The following is a 15,394-nucleotide window of genomic DNA, read 5'->3' on the forward strand; positions in this document are numbered from 1 at the left end:
AGAACTTTGAACCGTCTGTTCTATGTATATTTTATTAGCTTGGTGTATTCCTTATTTACATAAAGGATTTATTACTTGTAAGACGGCACAGTCATTTCCTCTGACATTTAATTCCATTTGAACTTACTAGATGAAAATATAGCAATGAAATAGTGTGTTTAAGCTAAAGTGCTAATTAAAATGGCTGTATTCTGCTAATAAAGACATATTGGAACTCGTGTATGATCATCCTATCCATGCATAATGGCACAATTACATCCTAAAGGGGATTTACATATTTTATTTATTTTAAATAAAGCTGCATGGACCTTAAAGAGGAGCTACAGTATGTCTTTAACTGACCTGACGTTTTTAGTAAATCATTTTATTTCCTGTAAAATAACAATTCTGGGATATTCTTTTTTCCCTAAAGGAGTACTCTGGGTTATAAAAACTGATCTTCTATCCTAAGAATAGGGAATATGTGTCAAATTGTAGGGGTCCGACCGTTGCTCCTCCCCCACCCCCACCCCCCACAATCTCCAGTACAAGGCCCTGGCTGACAAGCCCCTCAATGCAGCTCTATGGGAGAGCTGGAACGCTGCACTCGGCAACCTCTGGTTCTCTCATAAAGCTGCATAGAGGGGCATGTCAGCCAACGCTTTGTGCTGTGGTCAACACACTTCATTTAAAAGGAGAGCCAGAGAGTACAGCAGATCATGGGGGGCCGGCAGTCTGACCCCCGTGATCCGACACTTATCCTTAGGATAGGGGATACGTTTTTGTGCCCCAGAGTACCTCTTTAAATTTGACATTGTGGGATTTCTGAATTGTTTCTTTTCAATATTTATGAGAATATAAACAACCTGGTGTCAACTCCATGTCACAGAGGTATATTTCTAGATTCTAGTCTAATGCTGTCAGCACTGATTGGACAGCCCCACAAAATTTGCAACCCAATTTCTTTCAAGTACGGAAATACTCCTCATGTAAATGTAAAGTGCCGGGTCACGTAAAGCCCTGCTCAGAAAGGAAGGTATTTGGAGAGAGAATTTGGCTGGAATAGAGGTCCGGGCCATGTTGTGTTTACAAAGCACCCATTTACAACATGAAGGTTATCGCAAGACTTTTTTTTTCCACTTTGGGGTCTAGATTCTAACTGCAACCCTTGTTATATTCATTGAGGGGTGTAGTTTCCAAAATGAGGTAACTTGTCGGGGGTTTGCACTGTTCTAGCACCATGATTTGCAAACGCAACATGGTCCCACACATTCAGTCCAGCTAAATCTACTCTTCAAAAACCCAATAGCACTCCTTCCCTTTTGAGCCCTGCTGACACACAGCACTTTAAAATCAAATTTGGGGTATTTCTGTATAAAGAGAAATTGTGTTTCAGCTTTTTCTCCTTTTATCCCTTGTGAAAATGGAAAATTTGGGGCTACACCAACATGTTAGTGTAAAAAAGTAATTTTAAATTTTTACTGCCTATTGTTCCAAAAAATCTATCAGACACCTGAGGGGTCTGAATGCTTCCAAAATGGCCTCTGCAACTATCAGCTATTGAAAAGCAAATCACAAATTTAGGCCTCAAACATATATGCGTACTCCCAATCCTTACTCCTGCCTTGCACCTGCACAGAACTTTTCATCCACAAATGGGGTATTTCCATACTCTGGAAAAGTTAAGTTACTAATTTTGGGGGGCTTTTTCTCAGTTTACCTCTTGTGAAAAAGAAACTAAACCAACATAGTGTAAAGAATGTTGGTGAAGCTGTAAAGTTTTAATTTTAACAAGGAGAAAAAGTCTCCAAAACTTTGTATTTGGAAATACCCCGTTAGTGGCCCTCAGCTGTTGCCAGGGAATACAACAGGACCCAGCAGCTCCATGCACATTTGAGGCCTAAATTAGTGATTTGCATGGGGGTGACTAACAGTTGCAGAGATTCTGAGGGAAATAAAAATAGAAACACCCAAAAGTGACCCTTTTACAGAAAGTACAACCCTCAAGGAATGTATGGAGGGATGCAGTGAACATGTTTACTGCAAAAGTGTTTTATAAATTTATTTTCCAGAAATGGATACACTAATGATAGTTACATAGTCCATAAGGTTAAAAAAAAGAAAAGAGTCCATCAAGATCAACCTATGGGGAAAATTTACTAATCTGCGCCAGGTGCGCCAATGCTAAAAATGCACACATTTTTACAGAAAAGTGAAAATTTTGCTCAAAAGTCACTCTAACTGCATACAAAATCCCTGATTCCTTTGCACTGTTGGTGCAGCTTGGTAAATGCCACCTCCATAGGTTGAACTTAAAGGGGTACTCCGGTGAAAACCTTTTTTCTTTTAAATCAACTGGTGCCAGAAAGTTAAACATATTTGTAAATTACTTCTATTAAAAAATCTTAATCCTTCCAGTACTTATTAGCTGCTGAATGCTACAGAGGAAATTCCTTTCTTTTTGGAACACTGATGACATCACAAGCACAGTGCTCTCTGCTGACATCTCCCCCATTTTAGCAACCATGCATAGCAGATGTATGCTAAGGGCAGCATGGTGGCTCAGTGGTTAGCACTGCTGCCTTGCAGTGCTGGGGCCTTGGGTTCAAATCCCCCTAAGGACAACAATAAATAAAGTGTTTTTATTATTATTATAATAACGTCAGCAGAGAGAACTGTGCTTGTGATGTCATCAGAGAGCATTCCAAAAAGAAAATAATTTCCTCTGTAGTATTCAGCAGCTAATAAGTACAGGAAAGATTAAGATTTTTTAATAGAAGTCATTTACAAATCTGTTTAACTTTCTGGCACCAGTTGATTTAAATGACAAAAGGTTTTCACCGGAGTACCCCTTTAATGGGTTTGTTTTTTATTCAATCTTATGAACTATATAAGTGGCATAAAGGGGGCTCACAGGGAGGGGTGTATCTGTGGCACTTACATCCAACTTGTGAAATCTATAGTTGTGGAAATATACACCACCTCCATATATGCAACTTGAAATACTAAAAATTGCAGAATTCTACAATAATTCAATAATGGAGGATATTTCTGAGTTGGGCAGAACAGCAGCCACGGAGCTGCTGGATTTACAAAGAGGTATGCGTCTTTTAGTAAATCTAGCAGACTGAAAATGGTTGGGGATTTATTTAAGTATGTCGGAAATATGTCTTAAAATATCAGTTGTGCTTTTCAGTCCAGAGAAAATATTGATGAAGCATGGTCACAAAGTAGTAATTTAGAAGGTACTTATAAATGCGGTAGATGCCAGAACCTCATACAGTTCAAAAAAGGTCCAGGAAAGAAGAAAAAGCACAGATGAGTACTATCAGACAGGAGAGAGCACAGAGGAGTACTATCAGACAGGAGAGAACACAGAGGAGTCCAATCAGACAGGAGAGAGCACAGAGGAGTACTATCAGACAGGAGAGAGCACAGAGGAGTCCTATCAGACAAGAGAGAGCACAGAGGATTACTATCAGACAGGAGAGAGCACAGATGAGTTCTATCAGACAGAAGAGAGCACAGAGAATTACTATTAGACAGGAGAGAGCACAGATGAGTGCTATCAGGCAGGAGAGAGCACAGAGAAATATTATTAGACAGGAGAAAGCACAGAGGAGTACTATCAGACAGGAGAAATCATGGAGGAGTACTGTCAGACAGGAGAGAGCCCAGGGGAGTACTATCAGACAGGAGTGAGCACAGGGGAGTACTATCAGACAGGATAGAGCACAGAAGAGTCGTATCAGATAGAAGAGAGCACAGAGGAGTGTTATCAGACAGGAGAGACCACAGAGGAGTTATATCAGACAGGAGAGAGCACAGAGAATTACTATTAGACAGGAGAAAGCACAGAGGAGTACTATCAGACAGGAGAGAGCACGGAGGAGTACTGTCAGACAGAAGAGAGCACAGGGGAGTACTATCAGACAGGAGAGGGCACAGGGGAGTACTATCAGACAGGAGAGAGAACAGAAGAGTCCTATCAGATAGAAGAGAGCAAAGAGGAGTGTTATCAGACAGGAGAGAGCACAGAGGTGTCCTAGCAGACAGGAGAGAGCACAGAGGAGTGCTATCAGACAGGAGAGAACACAGAGGAATGCTATCAGACAAGAAAGAGCACAGAGAAGTGCTATCAGACATGAGAGAGCACAGAGGAGTACTATCAGACAGGAGAGAGCACAGAGGAGTGTTATCAGACAGGAGAGAGCACAGAGGAGTGCTATCAGTCAGGAGAGAGCACAGAGGAGTACTATCAGACAGAAGAGAGCACAGAGAAGTACTACCAGACAGCAGAGAGCACAGAGGAGTTCTATCAGACAAGAGAAGGCACATAGGAGTGCTTTCAGACATGAGAGAGCACAGAGGAGTGCTACCTCATCCTTACTTTCTGGACTTTGTCCATGCCTGTGCTTCAACTTGTACAAAGCCATGGTTTTATAAGCCATAATGTATCATATGTGTGATAAATAATGCACAAATCCATCAAAATGACTTCACAAAACAATTTCTCACTCTGTAAAGCATGTTTCAAGTTTGTTACATTGAGTTATGTTGTGTTGTAATTTTGTGTATTTTGTAAAAGTTGCAAATATTAAATTAATGACCACTGCATGTAAAGTGACCTACAAAGGCAAGTTTTCGCGAATCACTTATATTGTTAAAAAAAAACTGTGAAAATAATTCACAAATCAAAAAAATCACACAAAAATGCAAATTAGACTAACATATGTAAAAAGATTAATACATTGAACAAACTAGCTTGTAGTATCCCGGGCACCCCTATTGCAATTGCCCATTAGGCACATCATTTGTAGTATGTGCCCAGAGCTATGTGCTTTCTCTGCCCTTCCTCTTAAGAATAAGTAGTATTCAGCAGCTAATAAGTACAGGAAGGATTAAGATTTTTTTTAATAGAAGTAATTCACAAATCTGTTTAACTTTCTGGCACCAGTTGATTTAAAAGACAAAAGGTTTTCACCGGAGTACCCCTTTAAGGAAGTATCCCCCTTCTGGACACTTGCATTAGCAGTTCCCTGGATACTACAAGTAGTTTTGACAGCTAAACAAAAGTGCATACCTCTAGAATGACCATGATGGATCATGGTAGACTGTGTCTCGAAAGAAGCAATTCCATTAGATTCTTGCAATGAATGATGATTTGGCATAGTAGAAGTTGCTCGACGTTGGTGATACACTGCTGGCTCAGATCTCTTTGGAAAAGTTTGTGTGGAATATGTGTGATCCCCATTTTGAAACACTGGCTTGTCTATATGTTGCTCCCCATTGTTGACATTAAAAACATTGCTTGAAGAAAGTTCACAAATAGGTAACAATGGTTTAGAATTTACAAGAGAAGAGATAGACTCAGATCTTTCAACAGCTGCCTCTACTTTAGGTTTTGTAAGGGACAGACCATCACATTGGGAGTTGTCTTCCGGTACATACTGATCACTTTTTTCGTGTGTAGTGACAGCTACTGGGCTGGCTAAATTTTGTGAGGTAGAAACCGGATGGCAAAAAAGCTGTTTGCTGGAATGCTGAGTTGTACTGTTTGGCAAAGAGTCAGCTTCAGAGGCCGAATCATCCATAAAGGTGAAGTCTGATGGTGTCTGTGGAGCCGTTGTGTGATCGGTTGATATAAGAGGTGACTGCAATGAGTGTTCTATGTAATCTGTTACTTCAGTGCTGCTATGCTGTACCGTCTTGGCAGGTAAAGAATTTGTTTCAATTTTAGTATGATCTTCTTCTTTACACCCTGATGTTTGTGATGGAGAAGGTGCTGGGCACTGAGATCCATGTTTAGAGAATCTATAATGGGATGAAAAAGACCTAGGAAGGAGTTTTCTTGTGGAATGTTTAACAGAACGTCTGGTCTGATTCTCTATAAATCCTGAGTCATCTCCTTCACTTTTACCCAAGCAGTTTGTGAACACATTTTTATGACTTGAATGTTCTTTCTTCCCTTCAAAGTTTTCAGTCAAAGATCTGGTGATTTTCTTCCTACACGAGCCAGGAATACTTGTAGAGCCCTTTAATTTGACCTTAACCTGCTCTTCCAAATCAGGATTCTTCAGGGTGTTTTGGGCTTCCTCCGGATTATTGGTACCTTGGCTACATTCATATTTTTGATCATTCACCCTTTTATGTTGAAAACTTAAAGATGGAGTGCGAAATATACTTCGGCGTTTCCCAGTGCTACCTGAGCTGGAATTGGTGCTAGAAGGGGAAGAACTGTGCAGTCCACTGGTATTGTTGGAGGAAGGAGAGGAAGGCAAGGAGTCTTGTTTGCGGCTTAAAGTGCGTCTAAATATTGGAAGCCTGGAGACAAGTGCTGAGCGCTTTGTTCCTACGTCCCCCATCAGAACTATGGATTGTGCCTGTAAAAACACAAAACAAAATATAGAAAAGTTTAACTACAGAGTCATTAATGTACAGTTATAGCAAAGCATCAGTTTGTGAACTTTTGAGGTCTGTAGGAAGCAGTTCTAAGGAAAACCACAAACAACAAGTAGCATTATCTCACTAAACAACAAACTCTGCTCAACTACATCTATAAAAGTCAATAATAATAACAATAATAATAATAATAAATGCCATTTTATTTTATTTTTTACAAAAAGGGATTGTAAAGGAAATATATATTTATATTTAATTGTTTTTTTTTCATTTTTTACTAGTCACATAAGGGGACAAATGGCTTGTATATCACATTACACTACTACTGTAGTGGAGTTTATTTTGCCTGTCAGCGTAATGCTTATGGTAGGAAATGTACCCAGCCATGCTGCACAGCACAGCTGGGTACTTAGAAACCCATGGCAGGCCTGGGGGCCTGCACAAAGTCCCCCTGCTGCAATTAAAACCCATGGCACCGGTAATCATGTTAACTTATTTTGACAATACCAAATTTATGTTTTATTTATTATGTCTTTGATTTTAATATATTTTTATTGTTATTTTCCAAATACAATTATTGCTCATACATATCACACATATGCTTACTTAGACATCCTAAAAAAAAATAAAAATAAATAAATAAAAATAAATAAAACAATTCCATCTCTTCCCTTTTATTCACACACCTCCCTTCCTAATCTTCACACTGCCTCTTTCTTCCACTCATGCCCAGAGTTCCATTTAATCTTTGATATTTGGGAGTTACCCCAAGTTATTCACCTGGTTTCCAAAATATTCCCAAATCTCCCGCCACTTATCCTTCGATTTATTCTTTGCAAACATATCTAATCTTAATTTCTCCATAATACATATTCGTTTAAGTGATCTGATTATAAGGGATGTATCTGGGAGGTCTTGGCTTCTCCAATAACTTGCGATTGCATCTTTTGTTGTAGCTAGAGTATGGAAAAGTATTACTGACTGTTTTAATGGTAATTGATCCAAACCCATTGACAGGAGCGCTAGACCTGGCCCCCAAATGACGTTTGTATCCTCTCCACACAATTGTTTCTGTAATTTGTATATTTCCGCTCATAACCTTTTTATACACGGACAGTCCAACCATATATGTTTTAGTGTGCCAATCCCCAAGTTACACCGCCAACAGGTTGGGGAATTACTTGAACTAAACCTAGATAACTTAACTGGGGTCCGGTACCATCTATATAACAATTTGCATGGTGATTCCAAATGGGAAACACAGTGTGAGAACTTTGTTGGGGTAAGGAAAATACCCATCCAGGTTTCATAAGAAATAGGGTGACCCAGATCGACTTCCCATTTAACCTGAAAACTCATCTTTATTTGGAGGTCCATTTGTTGCAGAGCCTTATAAGCTCTAGATATCCCACCCCTACCTCCTTTAGTATTAAAAAAATATTCTTTATATATTGACTTCACCCCGACTCCCCAATTAAAGGAGGAGACACAATGCCTTAACTGGAGGTATTTAAAAAAATCTTTTGGTGGTATTTCAAATTTTTGGGAGATTTGTTCGAATGGCAGCAACCCTCCACTCTCCACAATGTCTCCTAGTTTAAAAATACCTTTGTCTAACCAACCAGAAAAATCTGTTGATGGTATGAAGTGTTGGATTGCTGCCATTGGGACCTCCTCCAATATACCGGGGTTTAAAATTTGGTGGTGTAACACATATTTCCAAGCTTCCATACTTGCAGTAATGGTAGCAATATTAGGTCCCAATTTCTTGTTTGTTAAAGCTGTTTCCCACAAAATTAGACTGGGGGGTATGCCCCCCAACATCTGTGCTTCCAAAGCTACCCAATGCATCTCAGTTTCATTGTGCCATAGTCTCTGAACTTGAGTTAGTAAGGACGCATAGTAATATTTTAAAAGGTTTGGGCAACCCAAACCTCCCTCTTTAATTGGGCGATATAATATTTTAGCGGAGATTCTTGGTTTCTTATTTTTCCAAATACATTTTTGCAGTAATTGTTGGAGAACTGTGATTGATTTCTTAGGTATTTTAATTGGCAAATTACGAAAGATATATTTATTATGTCTTTGTACATTTGTACACCCCAAAAAACATTTTTTACAAAATGATCTTTTTGTGTCCTGTATTCAAAGACCCATAGCCTTTTTAGGGATCATACACATAGCTGTGTGAGTTATTTATTTATTTTTTTTAAATGGCTTTAGTCTCTGCTTTATGTTACGTACAACTTAATGATCTTTTTTTTATTCCTGTTTTTGTGAAAGAAAAGTAACAGAAAACAGTTATTTATTAATTTAGTTTTTTATTTTATGGTGCCCTAACAGGCATTGTGACTAATAACACCAAAAGAAAGTAAGCCACCTATTCACACCTGGGTCCATGTTATGCGTTTCTTGTGAGGGCTCTTCACTCACTTCGTAACCATGCAGAAAAAGAATTCAAAGCCACACATAAATCTTTTTTTGTGTATTTTTGATATGTTAAAATTTTCTACAATTTTTGCATATGGAACTGTGGATTTAAGACATTGTGACTAGCCATGGGAGACCATGTGATTCCATTGATAGGGCTGATAGGACAAAGGAATTCATTTCCCTTTGTCCACACTGTCATAGACATTGATGGCTTATTTCCCACTCTTTCCCTTCCCATAGTAATTTTTTTTAACTTTTCCCTCATATCCATAAATACATTTATACATGTTTGGTAAAATATATACATATATATATATATATATATATATATATATATATATATATATATATATATATATATTAATTTTTTTTTTTTACTTCTTTGAAAAAAATATATAGCCTGAAAAAATGCCAAATACAGGGTAAACACTTTCACTCAAATTGTAAAAAAAAAAAAATGGAAACCCACACCCCTGCTTAAAATGGTGAACATGGTAAAAAGCAGGGGAAGACGTTAATAAATAAAGTAAAATGCATTTCCTTCCTTTTTTTTACTGGAATTTACACAGAAATCAAATAGTGCAAGAGGCCCCAAAACTTTTTTTCCTCCATACATGTAGATTCAAAGGGGTTAAAGGGGTATTCCAGGCAAAACCTTTTTTTATATATATATATATATATATATATATATATATATATATATATATATCAACTGGCTCCGGAAAGTTAAACAGATTTGTAAATTACTTCTATTAAAAAATCTTAATCCTTCCAATAGTTATTAGCTTCTGAAGTTTTTCTGTCTAACTGCTCAATGATGATGTCATGTCCCGGGAGCTGTACATGATGGGAAAATATCCCCATAGGAGCTGCACAGCTCCTGGGACGTGAGTCATCAGAAAGCAGTTAGACAGAAAACAGCAACTCAACTTCAGAAGCTAATAACTATTGGAAGGATTAAGATTTTTTAATAGAAGTAATTTACAAATCTGTTTAACTTTCCGAAGCAAGTTGATATATAAAAAAAGTTTTGGCCTGGAATACCCCTTTAAAGAGGATCTCATCTCTTGGCATGCTTATGTTAATAAATACTTTTATTCTTCATAACAAAAAAGATTCTGAAGTATCTTCTCTTAGAACATATTAGCATTATTATGTCCTATTGGTGCTGATAGTGTAAAGTGTATGTTTATTTACAAGCATTCAGGAAGAATAACAGGAATGGCACTTTGCAGAGTTATAATGCACCAGAATTCTCCTTACCAAAGCAATGAGAGTATTAACTAAAATATTGCTGAGGCCTGTTTCACATTGCTGAGCGGAATCCGTCAAAAAATATTCAACTTAGAATTTCTGTTGCAACGGAGTCCCATTTATTTTTCAGGGATTCTGCACACGGCGGGATTTCCACAGAGGTAATTTAAATGGGCACTCTCATTAAAACTAATTTTTGCTATTGCAAAATCTTTCTAATGTACTTTGTTTCAAAAAATTAGGTTTTCTATGTTTTATTTGTGTTTAAAAAAGCTGCCACTAGGTGTCTCCCTACTTGTCCAGAGCACATTTTTCCTCATCTTTTTCACAGACTTTGGAATCCTGCTGGCCTGGCAGAAGTTCAAATTCAGGAAATGCAGTCTGGAGTGCTGAGGGGTGTGTGTGCAAACTTAGCCAATCATAGCTCATTCCACACTGAACTGCTCTGGGCTGTGCATAGCAGAGTGAGGGAGGAAGTTCTCCCCTGTATGGCTTCAGATGATGTCACGTCTGCTGGGTAACGCATCTTCCCAGTCTGTGAATCTGACTGAGAATGAGCAGAAAATACAGAGCAATATCAAGGTAGAAAACTAAAAAAATAATAAAAATAAAGGCAGGGGGTGGTTTATCATGATGGGGCAAGGAACTGGGAGGATTATAACATTTAACAAGATCATGACAGATACTCTTTAAAGAGAGTTTATATGTGATATTGTTTTGCTGTTAAACTGATCAAAAAGAAAAAATAACTTCTAAAAAGCCATTTGTCTTCCAAGGATATGTTTCAAGTAAATACATTGAAATAATAAAATAACAGCAATTCCGTATGTGAGGCAAAGTATACAATCTTCTTAGCATGTAGCCACATTAACACTACCCGTATCTGTTATCTCTTATACAGACATCATGTCTTTGAAGACAGTATAATTTGCCAAAAAAATACTTTGAAATTTTGCATCAAACAAGACAAATAAGCTCTGGTAATGGAATAAATGGAAAACAACCACTTTTTTCATCATTTTCCAAATGTATACTTGAAAATGTTTCCATAGTGCTAAATAAGTAAATCCCAAAAGAGTACATTACTTTGCATTACTTTTATCACTAGAGATAAGTTCAGTTCGCAGGCTCAACAACAGAACCCTCAGCAATAACCCTAAAAGCCCTGTATAATTATGCTAGGGACACCTAGGAATGTATTCAAGTATTAAAGTGGTTTTAAAGGGGTACTCCACCGCCCCTAGACATCTTATCCCCTATCTAAAGGATAGGTAATAAGATGTCTGATCGCAGGGGTCCCGCCGCTGGGGACCCCCATGATCTAGGCTGCAGTCCCCCCGAACTTCACACTGTGCCAGATGACTGGTGGTGCGGGGCAGAGGCCGTGATGTCACAGCCATGCCCCCTCAATGCAACGGCTTTTACGCCCCCTCCCATAAACTTGCATTCAGGGGGCATGACCGTGATGTCACGAGCCTCCGGCACTGCACCCGACACTCTAAACGAACGCCGGGGGCAGCAGTGTTCGGGACCCCCGCAATCAGACATCTTATCTCCTATCCCTTAGATATGGGATAAGATGTCTAGGGGCGTAGTACCCCTTTAAGGCTAAGTTAATGTCAAAATTATGGTGACATGCAGTAACCCATGGTGACTAACAGCTTATTTAGAAACACACTGCACTAGAGGATTTAGCATGCTCTATAACACTAAAAAAGCTCCAAAAAGGATTCCATTTTGATTCCCTCTGGTAGATGCCTGCTGTTATTAATACACACACAAAAGTATCAGAAGAGTAATGGCCTTTTACAAACAATCCTGAAGACATGCCTTTTTTTTTTGGGAAGTAGCAACAGTGCGTCACTTTTTTGCATAGGAATAAAAAACAAACTAAACAAAATATGGGTATACCTATTTTGTGATCGTTTTTTTTTTTTTTTTGTTTTTTGAATGGGGGGTGGGTGGTATGTAAGTTTTTGTAAAAAAGCAGTGCATAGAGGGTTTTGTGTCACTTTTGTGCATTGTCTATTTAAATGAGCACTGTCAGACCTAAAAACTTTTTATATGTTGTACATCTTGGCAAATCAATAGTTGTTTCTAATATACTTCTTTAAAAAAAAAAAAAAAAATTCAACAAAACTGTTTCCAAAAATCCCACCACTAGGGGTCCCCATGCCTCCTGGGACACTGAGGAGTCCCACAGCAGCATGAGAGTGTCCAAGGGTCATGGAAACGAGATGGCTGATTGACAAGGCTGCAGGAGGAACACAGCTTGCAGCAACACTGCTCTAACACAGAGTTTTACCAAACATGTGACTCCAGCTGTTGCAAAACTACAACTACAAGCATGCCTGGACAGTCAAAGGATGTCTGGGCATGCTGGGAGTTGTAGTTTTGCAAAAGCTGTAGGCAAACAGTTGAAGGACACACTGCTGTAAAATAGAGTTATCCAAATACTGGACCTCTAACTATTTCAAAACTACAAGTCCCAGCATTACAGGACTGCCTAAGGATGACACATGTGAATGACATAGGAAGATCTAAGTAATACACTCACCATATTGTCTTTGGTGGTAGAGTAATAATCTCAATAATCATTGTGTGTGTGTGTGTGTGTGTGTGTGTACAGCATGAAATCAGAGAGGAAAGGGTTACAGAGCAGGGCTGCTAGTCTCTCTCCCCCCAGAGCAGTGAGTCAGCAGAGTGAGGGAGGAGGAGGAGTCATCACAATGCAGGCAAGAGAAGGACACTCCCCCTTCCTTTGAGACAATTGAAAAGACAGTGGGCAGTTGTAATATGCAATTTTTTTGTGAAATATAGGTGATCGAGACATAAATATTACATGTACATGATCAGGATGAGATACTGAGTAACATATAACAGTTTTTTTTTTTTTTTTGTAGGATCTGACAGGAACGCTTTAATCTGCCCACTGTTAATCTTTAAATTACCAGTGGGCAGATACAAGCAAATCACTTTCTTATAACCCATCCATTAAACTAGGCATTTTTGAACATATGGTTAAAGGGGTACTCCACTGGAAAACATTTTCTTTTAAATCAACTGGTGCCAGAAAGTTAAAGGGGTATTCCAGGATTTTTTTTATTTGACTATGCTTCAGGGGTGTAAAGTTAATGTAGTTTACAACATAGTGTCTGTACCTGTGTGTGACAGTTTTCTCACAATTCTTCTTTGATTTTCACCCCAATATTTATTTTTACCAGCATACAAAAGACTGTTATCTCAGATTTTTCCCAGGTTGCAATGTGGCCAAGACCTGACTCACTAGTCAGCTGATGACAGGAAGCCTGTCTGCTTCAATGGGTGGAGGGATCGCTTGGTCGGAGAGAGATCAATCTGCATCTAATGCAACAGTTGTAAGCACCTTGATCTGACAGGTCTTTTGATGGATGCAGTTCATATAAGTTTCAATGGGTGGGGTGGCTGATGTGTGGGAGGGAGGAAAATGGAATTGCGGGATTTGTAGTAAACAAAATAAAAATCTAACAGGAAATATCAGTTCATAAAAAGCCACAATGTTATGGTAATCTCACAACATAGCCATAGCCATAGCCAAGACAAGCGCAGATCTTTCCTAAGCATGTCCATTACTGTCATACGTACCAGGTATGTACTAAAATCACCTTATGGTGGATAACCCCTTTACCCCAGATTTCTAAATTACTTCTGTTAAAAAAATCCCAATAGTACTTATCAGCTGCTGAATAATACAGCTTTTTGAATTTCCTTTCTGCCTGACCACACTGCTCTCTGCTGACACCTCTGTCCATTTTAGGAACTGTCCAGAGTAGGAGCAAATCCCCTCTTACTCTGGACAGTTCCTGACATGGATAGAGGTGTCAGCAGAGAGCACTGTGGTCAGACAGAAAGGAAATAAAAAAAAAGAATTATACAGTGTATTATACAGAATTATACAGTGTATTATACAGAATTATACTGTGTATTATACAGCAGCTGATAAGTACTGGGATTTTTTAATAGAAGTTATTTACAAATCTGTTTAACTTTCTGGCATCAGTTGATTTAAAAGAAAATCAACTGTGGAGTACCCGTTTAATAGCACAGACATAGCAATACACAGCAGCGGGGCCAGGGGCAGACTGACTGGCTGGTCCGATCAGACGTTGTCCGAGGGCCCGGACGGGAACAGGCCCCCCCGCTGCCAGTGTTCCTGACGATCCAGGATAATTGTCCCGGATCCCCAGCAGACAGTGCTGCCTTCTCCTGTATGTGCGGTACACGCACATACAGGAGAAGGTGTCCCCTCCGTGTGAGCTGCGTCTGTGCCTACACAAAGGAGATGTGACCTCTGCCTCCACTGCGCAGTACAGGTGCTGATGACGTCACTCCTTGGCGCCTGCACTGTGGAGGTAGGGAGACGTGGGACATCAGGTGAGTATCATTTTTTTTTCCAACCTGGGATTGGGGGGGGGGGAAACTTTGCTACCGACACCTATTGTGAGGGGACCCTGCTGCTTACACCTACTGTGGGGGGGACCTCGCTGCTGACACCTACTGTGGGGGGACCCTGCTGCTTACACCTACTGTAGGGTGACCCACTGCCAACACCTACTGTGGGGGGACCCTGCTGCTTACACCTACTGAGGGGGGACTCTGCTGCCTACACCTACTGTGGGAAACTCTGCTGCCTACACCCACTGTGGGGGAACTCTGCTGCCTACACCTACTGTGGGGGAACTCTGCTGCCTACACCTAATGTGAGGGAACTCTGCTGCCTACATCTAATGTGAGAGAACTCTGCTGCCTACATCTAATGTGAGAGACTATCTACTATGTCCCTGCCTAGCTAATATGGGGACAAACTACCAAACTAATAGGAGGGCTACCTACTACTTGCATAGGGGGTTTCATACAGGGGCAGCTATCTGGGGGATTTAACCACAGGGGGAATAACTACCTACCTGGAGGACATTAACTACCTGGAGGCATTATCTACTAGGGGCCACTACCTTAAAGGGGTACTCCGGTGAAAACCTTTTTTCTTTTAAATCAACTGGTGGCAGAAAGTTAAACATATTTGTAAATTACTTCTATTAAAAAATCTTAATCCTTCCAGTACTTATTAGCTGCTGAATGCTACAGAGGAAATTCCTTTCTTTTTGGAGCACTGATAACATCACAAGCACAGTGCTCTCTGCTGACATTTCTGTCCATCTCTGTCCATTTTAGCATTGGGTTCAAATCCCACTAAGGACAACAATAAATAAAGCTTTATTATTATTATAATAACATCAGCAGAGAGAACTGTGCTCATGATGTCATCAGAGAGCATTCCAAAAAGAAA

The 15,394-nt window shown here is 39.4% G+C and overlaps 1 protein-coding gene across 3 annotated transcripts in view; it reads right to left on the reverse strand.

Annotated features, from left to right (window-relative positions):
- Positions 1-15,394, reverse strand: part of CCSER1 (coiled-coil serine rich protein 1) — a 966,927-nt gene that overhangs the window by 796,085 nt on the left and 155,448 nt on the right. For all 3 annotated transcript variants that reach the window (XM_056567568.1, XM_056567559.1, XM_056567578.1), the window contains exon 2: positions 5,063-6,362. In XM_056567568.1, coding sequence (XP_056423543.1) covers positions 5,063-6,344 — 1,282 coding nt within the window. In that variant the 5' untranslated portion in view covers positions 6,345-6,362. The remainder of the gene's footprint in view (positions 1-5,062; positions 6,363-15,394) is intronic.

This window comes from Hyla sarda, chromosome 1 (assembly GCF_029499605.1).
Source record: "Hyla sarda isolate aHylSar1 chromosome 1, aHylSar1.hap1, whole genome shotgun sequence".
Lineage (NCBI taxonomy): Eukaryota > Metazoa > Chordata > Amphibia > Anura > Hylidae > Hyla > Hyla sarda.